The sequence below is a fragment of the Ambystoma mexicanum genome, chromosome 9, assembly GCF_040938575.1.
Source record: "Ambystoma mexicanum isolate Mex_15411 chromosome 9, UKY_AmexF1_1, whole genome shotgun sequence".
Classification (NCBI taxonomy): domain Eukaryota; kingdom Metazoa; phylum Chordata; class Amphibia; order Caudata; family Ambystomatidae; genus Ambystoma; species Ambystoma mexicanum.
In genome coordinates, this window is record NC_090931.1 from 917268575 (window position 1) to 917282368 (window position 13794).

At 45.0% G+C, this 13794-nt stretch overlaps 1 protein-coding gene across 2 annotated transcripts in view; it reads left to right on the forward strand.

Moving 5' to 3' along the window:
* CWC22 (CWC22 spliceosome associated protein homolog) overlaps positions 1-13794 on the forward strand; it is a 743793-nt gene that overhangs the window by 551446 nt on the left and 178553 nt on the right. For both annotated transcript variants that reach the window (XM_069616085.1, XM_069616086.1), the window contains one exon: positions 1444-1525. In XM_069616085.1, the coding sequence (XP_069472186.1) occupies positions 1444-1525 (82 nt within the window). The remainder of the gene's footprint in view (positions 1-1443; positions 1526-13794) is intronic.

Sequence of the window (13794 nt, forward strand, 5' to 3'; positions counted from 1 at the left end):
ATATTTTTCTTAGGATACACCTCCACCTTTTGCACATTTATAAACTAGCCTGCATGGGTAGTTCAGGCTGTATTTTCTCTATAGATGGCTATCTATTACCGCCATTGAATTTTAATCCAATGTACACCTTCTCACTGCAATAACCCAATGATAAAGACCAGAGGGCACGTGCTGAATGCATCTTTGACATGTCTGACAACTGTGCATGTCATTTGCATGTGACCATGTTATTCATTGTGCATGTGTTTTGCTTGTTTGGTATAGCAGAGCCCCCAACTGTAGACAGTTGCCCTAGGGGTTGACACTGTTTATAATGCTCATTCCACTTTTGAGCTGCAACCCATAGAGTAGAGCTCAGCCCCACAAAAGGTTTGGTTCAGCTGTTGCTGTAACAACATATTTGCTGACATAGCAGTCATCTCTGCACCTGAACACAATACCTTGCAAGATTTTCATAATGTTTTCAACTAGTCCTCTCTGCTAGTAATTGATTAGTTACCTAATATCTAAATGCCCCTTTATTTTCATATTTGCACAGACTTGACCAGCAGCCTGGTCCACATTCTGCAACTGTTCTGGCTTCCATTCAGTCAAGGGATTGGCTCTTTAGTGCTTTCAGGCTCTGCCTGGAATCCTTCCTCGCAGGCCTCCTTACAATGACTTTCACTGCATCAGGGGCCTCACTTGAACTATGCAAACTTCCTCTCAAGGGCCTCTGATCGTTAAACCTGGGTTGTCAAACCCGAAAGTTGCCTTTTCTACAGCTTACCCTGGCCTCTGGTAACTTGTACTTTTGTTTTACCTATGAACGGGAGCTGCTGATTAATTTTGTTCCACAAACTTTTCTAAACTTACTGACATTTCTAGAAGTTTTGAAATAGTGTAATTACCTGTCACTTGAAAACGTGTGTAGATTATAGTTTTGCAATATTAGTGCTAGTTTACTGCTCTAAAAAAAAAAATAGATCTCCTTTCTACTTCTAAGGTGCTTACCGGTGGTTGTAGATATTTCTTGATGCACAACTTTACATAAAGAATATAATGTTAGTAATATACTGTCTGGACCTTCCTTTTATGTGTCCTGCTGTGTGTGAAAGCAGTACTTTATCACTGGTCTTTTCCCCTTCTTAAGAGTGAAGAAAGACTGCTCAGTCACAAAGCCTCTGCGAGAGTCTGGATTATCTCAATTGACACCCTGCCAAACATTTCTAGTTGGTCTTTGCAGGCCCTCAACTAAGGACTTGTGGAAAATATCCCTGGTACCGAGAATCAGTTTGAAAATAAGGGAACACGAAGAGAACTGCCCTTGTATAACCCAAACTCTAGAACTACAAACAAACGTTTTATTTAAAAGAGGAACAATGAGCCAAAGAGACAGTAATAAATGGGCACTGATTTATACACATTTTATGTTCATTGAAACACTTTTTTTCCTCTTTTAAGGACAAGAAGTGACCATCTTTGACAAAACTGAAGTGAACTTAGTGGCATTTCGGCGCACAATTTATCTTGCTATTCAGTCAAGGTAAGACTATTCTAAAGGTGCACAGCCATTGGCAAAGCAAATCGGTAATGTTGTGCTTGACCTATGTAGCTAGGAAGTGTACCACCTTGATCTTCTTGCTCTGTTATGATGGTAATATAATAGAAATGTTGATGCTGGGTTTCTCATTTAGCACTTGTTACCAATACTTCTGTGAATAACAGGGATGACTATCCTCAGAGTTCTGGCCTTAGCTTTGAGATTCTCTTGTTTTTGTGTTAAGGCATTTTTCCTCGGATTATTACCGGTAAACCTATCTGTACATTAAGGATTTTCTTTGTTTTATTTGTAATATTTTGTTAAGGTCTTGCCCTGTCCATATGAATGCAGAGAAAACACTCATATACTGTAAATATGTTTAGGATTTCCTCTGTTACAGCCTCTTGTTAATAATAGTATCTAAATTGGAAAGATCTATTCAATTTAAGGCTTGAGCCAAGAAATACTTGCAGGCTATGTAAGCCACGTAACTTATAAGGGGGAGACACAAAAAAGACAGCCTTACTCCTAAATGAGATATACTTTAACGTTAAGGCCAGGAGAGAACAGAGAAAACAGTGAGCACACCATTATTTCTTATACGAAAGTATTGATTGGATCCATGTTATGTTAATGTGTCACCTGGGTGCCTTACTTGCTCTAATTTTCTTCTTTTATGCCAAAGTACAAACATAAAGAAAAATATCATGAAAAAGTTCCTAAAAACACAGGTTTTCCTGGATACATTGTAAACATTTTACATTCTTGCTCCGTTTCAATTTAAACCGCATGTGCATTTTTCCCATTTTAATTAGGTACAAGTTAAAAAATATCCACTTATATTGGTGACATTCATCTCACATGTAGCGGCTTGTTATGGTGCCCACATTAATCTTAATAAATTACTTTATAGCAGCAGCTAAGTTTTCTTTGCACCCTTATAGTGACAGAATGATACAGCAAGTATTCACTGCAGGCATCAATGAAATTATGCATGTTATGCTATTAGGATTTGTAACTTGCACCACTGCCGTTTGCATGAACTACAGGCACTGTGGCAAATTTGGTAGCGTGAGCGTGTTTGGTTATCTGGGAGATGGAAAGGCGAGATTGCAGTCCTTTGTGTCGATGTTGCACATAGTTCTGTTTGTATGCTTGCTTTCTAGTTTTGAGGTGTAGGAGGCATTGAAAATGTTGTATCCAGAGGAGCAGTCTTGTGCTTATAGTGTGGTCAGAGGCAGAGTGTGCCAGTTGTAGTTATTTCTATTTCTATGTATTTATAGAGCGCCAAAGCCCTCAGGCATCCAGGAGCTACACAGAAGACGAAACAAACCGAAACAAACAGCTTACATTGACAGATGGCCAGGACTTTATCTAGGCAAACAATCTGGTCTTCAAGAGCTTCCTCAAAGTGAAATTATTTATCTTCTTCCTTAATGATTTGGGAGCTCATTCCAGGCCTGTGCCACTCGAAAAGGAAACAAATGACAGTTCCCCCAGACTCTTTTGAGCCAATTAATCTTAAGGGTGCAGGCCTCTGTTGTGTGCAAGCTCCTACTCGGTTTGTAGATCTCCAGTTTCTCCTTTAGATATTGAGGGGCAGTCCCAAAGAGACATTTGTGCCCCAACGTCAACATCCTAAAGAGGATTCTGGCTGCCACAGGAAGCCAATGAAGCTCTCTGCGGGCCATAGTTACTGAGTCTCTACGTGCAATATTGAAGATTATATGCACTACTTAATTTTGGAGCTTCTGCAGTTTGTAAATACATTCCTTACTGGCTTCCCCTAACAGTGAGTTACAATAATCGGGGCACTGTAGAATAATGGCTCGTACCAACTTCTCGCAGTTTTCCCTCATGGCCATAGGCCAGATCTGTCCCAAGACTCTAAGATAATAGAGTTCCTAGAATTCACATGAGCATCTGCATCAAGTTAGAGGTATACGTTGGTGATGTTTGAAGTCTGAGAAAAGTTTTTTTTTTTTTTTAAAAACCTTGTGCAAGTGACTAGTTTGTGTGTGGTGAGTAAGGTGGAAAGGAATTGAGGGTTTAGTAAAAGGTGAGCAGTGTTCTTGGGCATTCAGTGTTGGCCTTACATTTTTGGTCAAAGTGTTGGTCCTGCTGTTTGTTGTTTGATTTAGTGGTTGCTGCATGAAGCTGTCCTGTGTTGAGGGTTAAATATTCCAGTAGACATGAAAGGCATTCTCTTAGGGTTTTGGCGGTGGCTTTATGTGATATCTTTTAGTCACCATAGTTTCCCTGGGTGCTATGCATTGTGTTCTAGGTGGACATCAATAGCCGGTATCGCATTCCGTTAAGGTGCGTCTGCTTGTGAAAATCGAACTATTGAGAAGTGCCGTTTCCACTGCTTGGTGCTGTGGCGACAAGGAATTAAGAGAGTGACCAAGTGGCGCTGTAGTGATTGCTATAGACTTTTGTTAAGTGATGAACCGAACTTATCTATTACAAACTCTAAAGGGATTGCCTCACCTAGAGTAAAAGACGCTTAACAGAAAGTCGGTGTGAGGCAAAACAAAAATGCACCATCCTGGTCACAAAGGATCCCATTCTATCCCTGTTACTACAACAAAACACCATAAAGTCCAGCTACCGTTCGTAATTCAGGAGAATGATTCCTGTCTTCTGAATTCAAAGTGTCCAAACTCCTCTCAGGTTATTCAAAGCAAAAGTTCTGTAAAAGCTCTGAGTTCTTTCAATTCAGTTCAGCTTTATTGTGATATGTATAAATATCATAAAAGCCGCAACATCACAAACATCACAATATAAAAATGCACTGATAAAATGGAGAGCCATATTAAAACAATGTGTGCATATAACCGCTCACAAAATACAGCCTAATGATATCATGCTGTATAACAATTCATGAAATAATAGCATGATAGTAACATAACATCATGATGTGTATGAACACCTATGAAATAGAAGCATAGCTCCCTGTCCCTAAGTGGCAGGATAGAAATAAAATTACAACAATGTAATGAGTCCAAAATATAGCTGCATAATCTTTCAAGACATCATCGGTCACAAAAAATGGCTGATCGTAAAACAATGGATATACAAGATGTCACCGGTGCCATATTTCAAAACTCTGCATGTCTGTGGGCTTACACGGGCATGCTAGCGAAGGGCACTAAATCGACCTGAGCAGGCTGGTGTTCAGAGCTCATCAGTGATGTTTTCGCCGCATGTGTGCCCTATGGCGGGTATGTTTTCATTAACAGATACCTTCCAACCTTGTTCTGTCTTTTCCGCCAAGCCCATGCCAGATACTTGGAGGTGGAGTGGGCAGTGAGCACATCATTGTCGTTACAGCAGAGAACCTTTGCGTCTGCCGTTGTTAGAATGTGTTTCTCCCTAAATAGCGGCCTCAAGAATCTTCTTCTTGGGGTTGGATAGTGAAGGAAGATCAAAATAAAGTGAATGGCGCTGTCAACTAGATTGAAGCAAAGTGGACATTCATCTGGTTCATTGTTATTCCTTCTATTGAGGTCAGTCTTCCCATTCAACGTTTTATATAAAGGGCTCTTTCATGGTTAGTATTAACATAATCTAGATATGTTTCATAACCTAGTGTTTGCTTCAACCCGCAGCAAGTGAGATTGACCTACTATATGCTAAGTATCTCCCTTTTGCTTTAGGTTCATAGGCATTTTTGAGCAATTTACAATTGCTTGTTGTACTGTCTGGGCTTACCCAAACCTCAGACAGGCATATGGCATTGAGTTTGTATCTTATTTGGGCAAGCCACAGGAATGGCTCTCGACTAGCCTGAGATATAAGATTAAGCGCTTCTGTATACTTACCCAACTGCTCATTTGACCACAACCTTACTCAATAATAGACCGGTCTTGCCTTGAAAAACGATTCTATGCTTTGCATGCGAGTCTCCTGAAATAATGTAAAATTGGGTGTACTGTGGGGTAGGCCAAGAAGATTTTTCAAATATTTGTTTTCTATTACTGACAAATTCAAACAGCCAACATTCCCACCAGAGCTCAGTACCAAAAGTTGCTGCGTGCCTTGCCTGAGACTTTTTTGCCTTGAGGGATAACTGAACCGCTCTATTCCCATGTTCACTTGTGAATCTCGTGAGGGCTCCACTGTATCTTGCCAGTTTAACTCCTGCTTTGGTCAGATGCCTATCTCAGTGGCAATTAGCCTTAACCCTCAGTCCAAGGTAACCAGACTACTTGACCTGTTCAATGGGCCCTGCGTTCAGGCATAGCGTTAGTGCCACCTTTTTCTTCCTCCTGCTGCTGGTAAAAATCATAGATTTTGTTTTTGACACATTAGCGGACAGTCCATTCTTGTCACAGAATTCCCCAAATGCTTTTAGCTGCTTCTTAAACCCTGCAGGCATTGGATAGAGGTGTACCGCACAATCGGTAAAGATTAATACCAGAATCGTATCTTTTGCTAAAACCGGGTCATCTGCCTGAAGGGCCAGCAATCGTTCAATCACTTTGTTTATAAAAATACAGAACACTTTAGGTGCCAAGACATACCCCCTGGCGTACTCCCACCTCTAGCCCTATTGTCGTTCTGGTGCTCCTGTCCATGCCCCATCTTGCTACTGCTGCATTCCCTGAGTAAAGTCTTTGGATTGCCATTAATAGTGGTATTGCCATATTAAGGCCAAGGAGAATATCCCAGTGCCGGGCCCTTGGCACTGTATCGAAAGCTGTTCGTCGGTCAATGAAGGACACATAAATAGGCATTTTCCCGAGAACTGCGTATTTGTCGCAGATCAGTCGGAGGCGCATGCTCTGGTCAACCGTGCTTAGGCCACTCCAGAAGCCTGCATAAAGATGGTTTAGGACCTCATTCCTCTTGATCCAAGTTTCAAGATGGTCCAGGATTGCTAAGGCATATATCTTCCTGCCCCACAATAGAGAGATGGGGCATTAATTGCTGCAAAGATCCCTGGAATCTTTTTTAGAAATAGGCACTATTTCAGTATGATATGATATGACATTTATAATGCACCTGTACACAAGTGTTTCTAGGCGCGACAAGACAAGGAGGGGGAAACAAAGGGAGGACAAAACGATATTACTAGGCCTTGTCATTCAGATCACGTAAAAACAAAAAGTGCGGGAACGAGGGAGGAGACAAGTGCCAGGGGAGGAGGGGAAGGGAGAAGTGCAGATAACTCAATAAGTGCAACCAGCGGGTGGCACATAAGTGCAGAGAGAAGGGACTGTGGGGTTGCCGGTACCGTCCCTTAAGTGCTGAGGGAGCCCAGAGGCAGTGCAAGGGCAACTAGACATGCAGTAACCTGGGCCTAAGTGCAGAGGGTAGCGAGGTGACCAGTGCGCGGAGCAGTCAGGGATATCAGCAGGGGAGAGGAAGAGAGAAGGCTGGAGTGAAAAGGAAGGTCTTAAGTTGCTTCCGGAACCGGAGGTGGTTCTGCTCAAGTTTGAGAGAGGCAGGGAGGCTGTTCCAGAGGGACACCCCAGCCGAGGAGAGAGATCTTCCCCCCGACTGCTCTCTGCTTGCAGAATCATCTGACTCTCAGAGTTGGAGGTGTATGAGTGCAGAGCTTGAGAAGGAAGATGTTTAGGAAGAGAAAGTTGGTGGTAGAGCGGTCACAGGCCCCAGAAAGCCTTGTGGACGATGCAAAGGGTATTGGACCTGATCCTTGCAGCCACAGGGAGCCAGTGAAGAGATTTCAGAGCTGGAGAGATACGATCCCTGGGCTTTTGGCCAAGGACCAGTCATGCAGTCCTGTTTGGATGGGTTGCAGAGGGTAGAGGCAGGCAGATTTAGAAAGAGGCTGTTGCAATAGTCCAACCTAGAGAGAACCAGAGCTCTGAAGACTGAGTTTCTGGGGGAAGGAGAGGAAAGGAAGAATACCTCTGAGGAGGTGCAGCTGGTAGTGTGACTTCTTAGAGACCTCAGAGATGTGAGGAGAGAAGGAGAGTGTGGAGTTGAAGATAACCCTGAGGTTTTTAGCCTCACGGGTGGGAGCAGGAACAGGGCCAAGAGAGGCTGGCCAGACTGCAATAGGAAAGGTGGGAGCAGGTGTGCCGATGGGGAGAATCTGTCTTACTGGCATTAAGGCAGAGATAATTGGCGGCACACCACTCTTGGATAGCAGACAGTCAGAAATGAGAGAAGAAGAGGTGGCGAAAAGGAGCCTGAAAATGAGCTGAGTGTCATCCGCATAGCACTGAAAGTTGGGGCAGAGAGAGGCAATGCGGTGGGCAAGAAGTGCCAGGTATTGGTTGAACAGCCAGGGAGCAAGGTTAGACCTCTGGTGAACACCACAGGTAGAGATAGAGGAGAGGAAGGACCCAAGTTGGACCTGGGAGGGTCGACCGGAGGGGAAAGAGATCAGTCAAGCCAGGGCCTGATAGGTGATACCCAGGTTATCACGGAGACAGTTGAGCAGGATGGCATGGTCTAACGTGTCAAAGGCAGAAGAGAGATCAAGTAAGATGAGGATAAATGGGGTATTGGAGTCAAGGTTTGAGAGCACGTCTTAACGGATGTTCAGGGGAACAGTTTCCGTGCTTCTGGCAGCTCTGAAGCCAGACTAATGGTCATGAAGACAACAGCCGATTCAGTGTGAAGATTACACTATGAGATGGCCAGCTTTTCCAGGAGTTTTCCCAGGAAAGGAGTGATGAAGATTGGGTGGTAGTTCGCAGGGCAGGAGGGGTCAGCTCTGGGTTTCTTCTGAAGAGGGTGCACAAGGGAGTGCTTCAGGGGGGAAGGGAAGATTCCAGTGGGGAAGAAGTGGTTGCAGAAGACAGCCAAAGCAGGATCCAGGGTGTCAATGTGGTCCTTGATGGTCTTGGAGGGACAGGTGAGAACCTGTTTTGACAAGACTTTCATAGATCGGACTTGTCTAGAAACCTCATCTGGGGAGAACAGGAGAAAGGCAGAGAATGGGGAAGAGGGGTGGCCACAGAAGAGCCAGAGGAAGAGAGGGGACTAGAGGGAGGAGAGGAAGCGAGAGAGAGGACAGGATATCCAGAGTTTTAGAGATTAAGTGAGAAGCCAGGGCCGTGAAGAGAGCCTGGGAGGGGACAGGAGGGGTAGAGACTGCAGCAGGATTGGCCAGCTCCTTGCAGATTTTAAAGATTTCGGCTGAGTTGTTGGATGCAGCGGAGACGCAAGCTTGGATGAGGGCTCTCTTCTTGGTGCGGACAGAGAGCCGGTATTGCCTTTGGACTTCAAGCGGATCCTCATGACTGGCAAGAACATCAAGAGTATCAGATATAGTAGTGTGGAGCAGAGAAAGGGCTGTGTCAGGGTGTGAGTCAGCCAGGGAGGGCGGGGGGGGAGAGGGAGAGTTGAGAAAATGGCGGCGAAAGCCTCAACTGACACACGCTTCATAGGTCGGATAACCGAGAAGGTAGGTGGCAGTGCTTGAGTTGGCTTGGCCTGAAGGGTGGAGAGAGGGAGCTGGGATGAAAGGAGAAAGTGATCACTCCAGGAGAGAGGAGTGGTGAGAGGGATAGAGAGGGGAAGGTCTGAAGAGATCAGAGAATCCATGGTGTGCCCTGCAGAGTGAGTCGGGCCGGAGGGGAGAATAGAAAGAGAGAGAGCATCATGAATCCAAGAAGCAGGAACCACATTATGCCTGAGAGCTGTATAAAATAGTTTAAGTATGGAATCCAAACTTCCGGTTCTGAGTCATACAAATCCACAGGAACCTTTTGGTTGGGCCTTGCGCTTGCCCTGTTTCTGGCTCCTGAAAGCTTTTCCAACTTCCTCAATAGTCGGGGTCCATGGGATACAGTTGCGTACTGTACTATTCTGATCACATTTGACACCCTCAAGCCCTATGTTCACATATACCCTGGTTTCATGATATAGCTTGGTAAAGTAGTCACACCAAGCTGACTCTGGTATGCAGTCCTGTAAAGCATTGCAATCCATCGGGTGTCCAGTTCCCCTTTATAACCTGGAATTCCCTGGAATCTCTACTATCTTTTTTCCATTGAGAAGCTTTAAATGGAGCTCCAAGAAGTCCTTGAACCCATTCTCACAAACTCGTTTTGAAGAGAAAAGAGCAGTATCGACCCCCATAAGGACTCCACCACTGGGATGGCCACCATTGCCTTGTGTGGCTGGAATATAAAAGGTGAGAAACCTGAAGGTACTCTCACATCTACTCCACAGGGATTTTCTGTTCAGGTGGCCAAGGAAGGGCATTCGCTTTTGGATCTTGACCCTAGGAGTGGACAAGCGAGGGCTGATCACCTGGGTGGAGGTCTTTGTGGACTGGAGAAAGGCTACCTGAAGGCGAGACATGGTTTCCCCACATCACTAAGACTGACCTACCAGTCCTTTCCAGTTTTTCCCTATAATCTCCCATCGAGTACTGCAACGAGGTAGAGGCAACTAAGAGTAATGCACACTTCCTATTGTAAACACCACTCTGGTACTGGGGTGAAGAAGAGGGCCTGCATGCACTTAGTAATGAATATCAGGTATGTCACACTAACAGGCTTACACAAGGTCAGGCAATTGAGTCAAACCCTTTTTACCTGCAGCATGTTAATAATAAAGAGTATAAAAGCTGGAGCCCAAAAGCAGACAGACAGACAGAGAGTAGAGGATCCGCCATGTTGGGACCAAGCCAAGGAGCAGAGACACTGGCAACGATTCCCAGAGACCTGCCAGAGGGACTGTGAAGGCGAGCAGCAGGCGCTGCCAGGTAAGAGAAAAGCCGTCCGTGCCCAAGCCCGGGTGCAGCTGGAGCTGCATAAGCCGCTGGGGACGCGGACCGTGTTTGGAGCTGAGCGGAAGTAATGGGACGCGTCTGGAGACATGCCTGGCAAATGAGCTTAATGTTTTCCCATTCGGAGAGAGGTGCCACGAAAGCTGGTAAGTGTCAGGAGACACTGAGGAGACTGGAGCGCTCAGAAGGAACTTGGAAATCAGCAACAGTTCCTACATTTAAGGAAATGCTACCCATATTGGATACCGAACTGAAAGAAAACCGCCAAATGAGTAAACTACGAAATGCTGAATGGTGAATGAACACTCTGATATGTCAACCAGCACTACCAATCAAGAGTAGTATGGACAGAATCAAAGGCATATAAAGGATTGAAGAGTTGTGGTGAGCGTTATGTTGCAAAGATAAGAAAGACTGCTCAAAGAGAGTTGCAAGGAATGCTAGTGTGGAAAGTGAAAGCCCAAAAGGGACCTAACCGCTTTGGAGAGACTTATGGTTGCGTGACCTTTGATGGGTGGACTGTGTGGTCCCACAACTGCGCATATACCAGGTTTCCTCACGTGCAGGGTTACTGGTTGCGTGACCTGTGATGGGTCAACCGGGTGGTCTGACAACTGTGCCAAGACCAGGAAACCCTGAACGAAGAACAAGCTGTAATGAACTGTGAAATATTTGGTGAAGCAAACCTGCAGGAGGGTCAAACGGACCCTGTGTTTTCTTTTGACCTTCGAGCAGATTAAACCAACATGAGTGTTATGTTAAAGTCTTGGGGAAGGGAGTCCCAGGACCTTTGTTGTGTGTGAACTGTGATACATTTGAACCTGGAGAAAGTACTTTCAGAACTTGATCAAATACTATTGAACTTAACCTTTATTGGAATTGTGTTGAACTTGAACCAGGGAACCCAAGAAGAACTCGAGCTGAAAATAGCTTAACCTTCACTTTTTAACACTTCTATTTTGTTGAGAAAGATTTCCACACCATGTTTCGTTATAGTTGTGAGGACAAGCATAGGTTGTGAGACACGCACCTTCATTTTGGACTTGCAGACAAAGGCTTTAAGTTTCTTTAGGCAGGGAACATCCCACTATTGCAAAGGGTTAGTTTAGAACTATACTTCTGTTGTCTGTGTCATCTCTCTTGATACCATACCTGTCTCACACATATTTCGGCAAGAGGGGAGCTTCTAGCGCCCATGTTTCTTGGAGGCTGATAATCCCAAAAGTTTGAATAAAATCAAGCCAATCACTATCATTTATACCTGCTATATTCCAAGATATGATACGCACCCCAGCCCCCGGCAGGGGATTGAATCCATCTAATCCTAGAGATCCTGAACCCATCAGGTCTTCAGCAACAGCCCACCTAGTCAAATTAACAATTTCAAGACTGGGATGCATGGCCCGTCATTCGCATTCCCCAATGGACGTCCGCCTGCAGAGGTTGAAATAGGCTGGGCGTGGGTAAAGGTTCCGCTGGTCGGTGGTGATTAATTACATCCAACTCGTTCATGTTCATATATAATGTATTGCTCTCGCATGTACAAGACACAGAGGCCGTTGGGTTGCTCGTTTGATAATTAAGTTTGGTAGAATCTGTGACATGTCCAGGCCACAATCGAGCAATCTGATATAGATATTGGGAGCCTACTCTTTCTACTCTCCTTACTGCTGCAGTATCCTGGGAGAAGGCAGGAACATTATTTTTATCACCATCTCCAGTCCCGTTGTTGGGAGAGCCTGCTGTTCCATTAATAGTATTCCTTCAACAAGATGATCTTTCACCAGCTGTACTTTGACATCCCTATCCGGGTGCCCTGGCATTCGTGTACATTATATTTCATCTTTACGTATAATGGAGTAACAGCCTCTTTTCGTTCTGACCCAATGGGTGACTTTATTAATCAGGCTATCCCCTGATTCATATTTAGGGTTCTCTGGCTTCGCCACATTTGCCAGATGGATGCAATTCATAGTGGGCTGCTGTCTTTGGAAGGGCTCAGCTACTCCCCCCTGCAACGCTTAGGTTGTTTTAACCCACCCAGCGGTATCTTTGGGTAGTTCAATACCCTGTGTGCATGAATGACTTCCAAGTTCTTGCCATCTACATTCAATCCAGTACGATTCCCCCTGCGAGACCCACAGCCTTCTGAGACCCTCGGCAGCGTAAGTGGTGCTATATCCCCAATCTGTTTCCCTTGTGTTGTGAGAGCCAGCCAGCCCTTAAGGGTTCCCAATACATTAAACCTGGACATGCTGTATTATTCCCCCCACTTTGCACCGAGTGAGCTACTGTCTTGCACCCATCCATGGGAGAATTAGTGCAATTACCAGCCTGCTCTGGCTCCAGCCCAAATAATGGCAAGAACATGTTCTGGGTTGCAAGCTCTGGTGGATAGGTTGCAGCGTCACAATCATTAGGGCGTGCTAATCTTAAACCCCACCCCCATACCTCCTGCAGTGTCAGGTTTGGGATTATTTAACTCCACAGGAATGTTGCATGTTTTCCCTCCTTGCTGATCGGGGGGGATTAGAAACTTTGTACCCTGGCAAGATTTTCCCCTCCTCAGCCAGAGCAGGGAGCGGGACTTTAGAACTACCCAAATTCTCAAGCGCCAGTTTTTGCATTTCCTCATTTGAAATCATGGTGGTGCAGGCTCTTCATTCAGGTGGGTCGCTGTGGCTGCATCAGTCACTGGGGCAACAGTGGTCAGCTCATCATTAAGTATTGCTATGGAGTTTGAAGACACTTTCCCACCCAGCTTTCCTCCCCATTTCTTCCCTTCTGGTACAGGGGTTGTAGCCTGTGCCCCTTGGGGCCCAATGTCAAATAACATGCTAGCTATTTAACTTATCATAGCATCGGCCTCATCTATACGGTTGGTGGATGTAGCTACTCTTTTGCCATCCACACTATTAAGCAGGGATTTTAAGGTCTTTGTTTTTGTCATTTCTGTACTACGCACCTGTGCTATGGAGAGAATCTATATAGAGGAGAGAACCTATATAGAGGATACAATGTGTTCCACAGCTGCGAAAATGCTTGTTATCCTCACTAGCCACAGTGACAAATATAAAACAGTGATTATGGAAGACGGCAAGGTTCAGCACTTCGAGATAGTAGGCACAATTGCGATCCTATATCCAAGGACAGAGTATTGTTGGTGCAACAAATTCAAGATAACTCTATTTAAATGCTAAATCCTGACAAGAACAGACTTATTGTTGCTTCTAATAGATGCAGGTAATAGTTTGTGATACTAATTAAGTCCAGTTAAAACCAGGTTGGCATTAGGATAAAAGGATAACATCAATAAGATGGGGATGCCTACCTGCCAATACCCCACGGCCCCAGAGTTCGTGAGTGAACAGGCCGACTTTAATCAAAGTGTCCCGATGGTCACAGCAACCGGTATCAATGCTCGAGGGGCCGCCAGAGTCCATCCACTCACCCCATACTTGGATCATATAATGCTCACGCTTGTCGTGCACTGCAAACTCTTCTCCCTCCCACCCACCTTGTGTATGAGAAGTAAAACAATGCCAAGCCCTGTGGT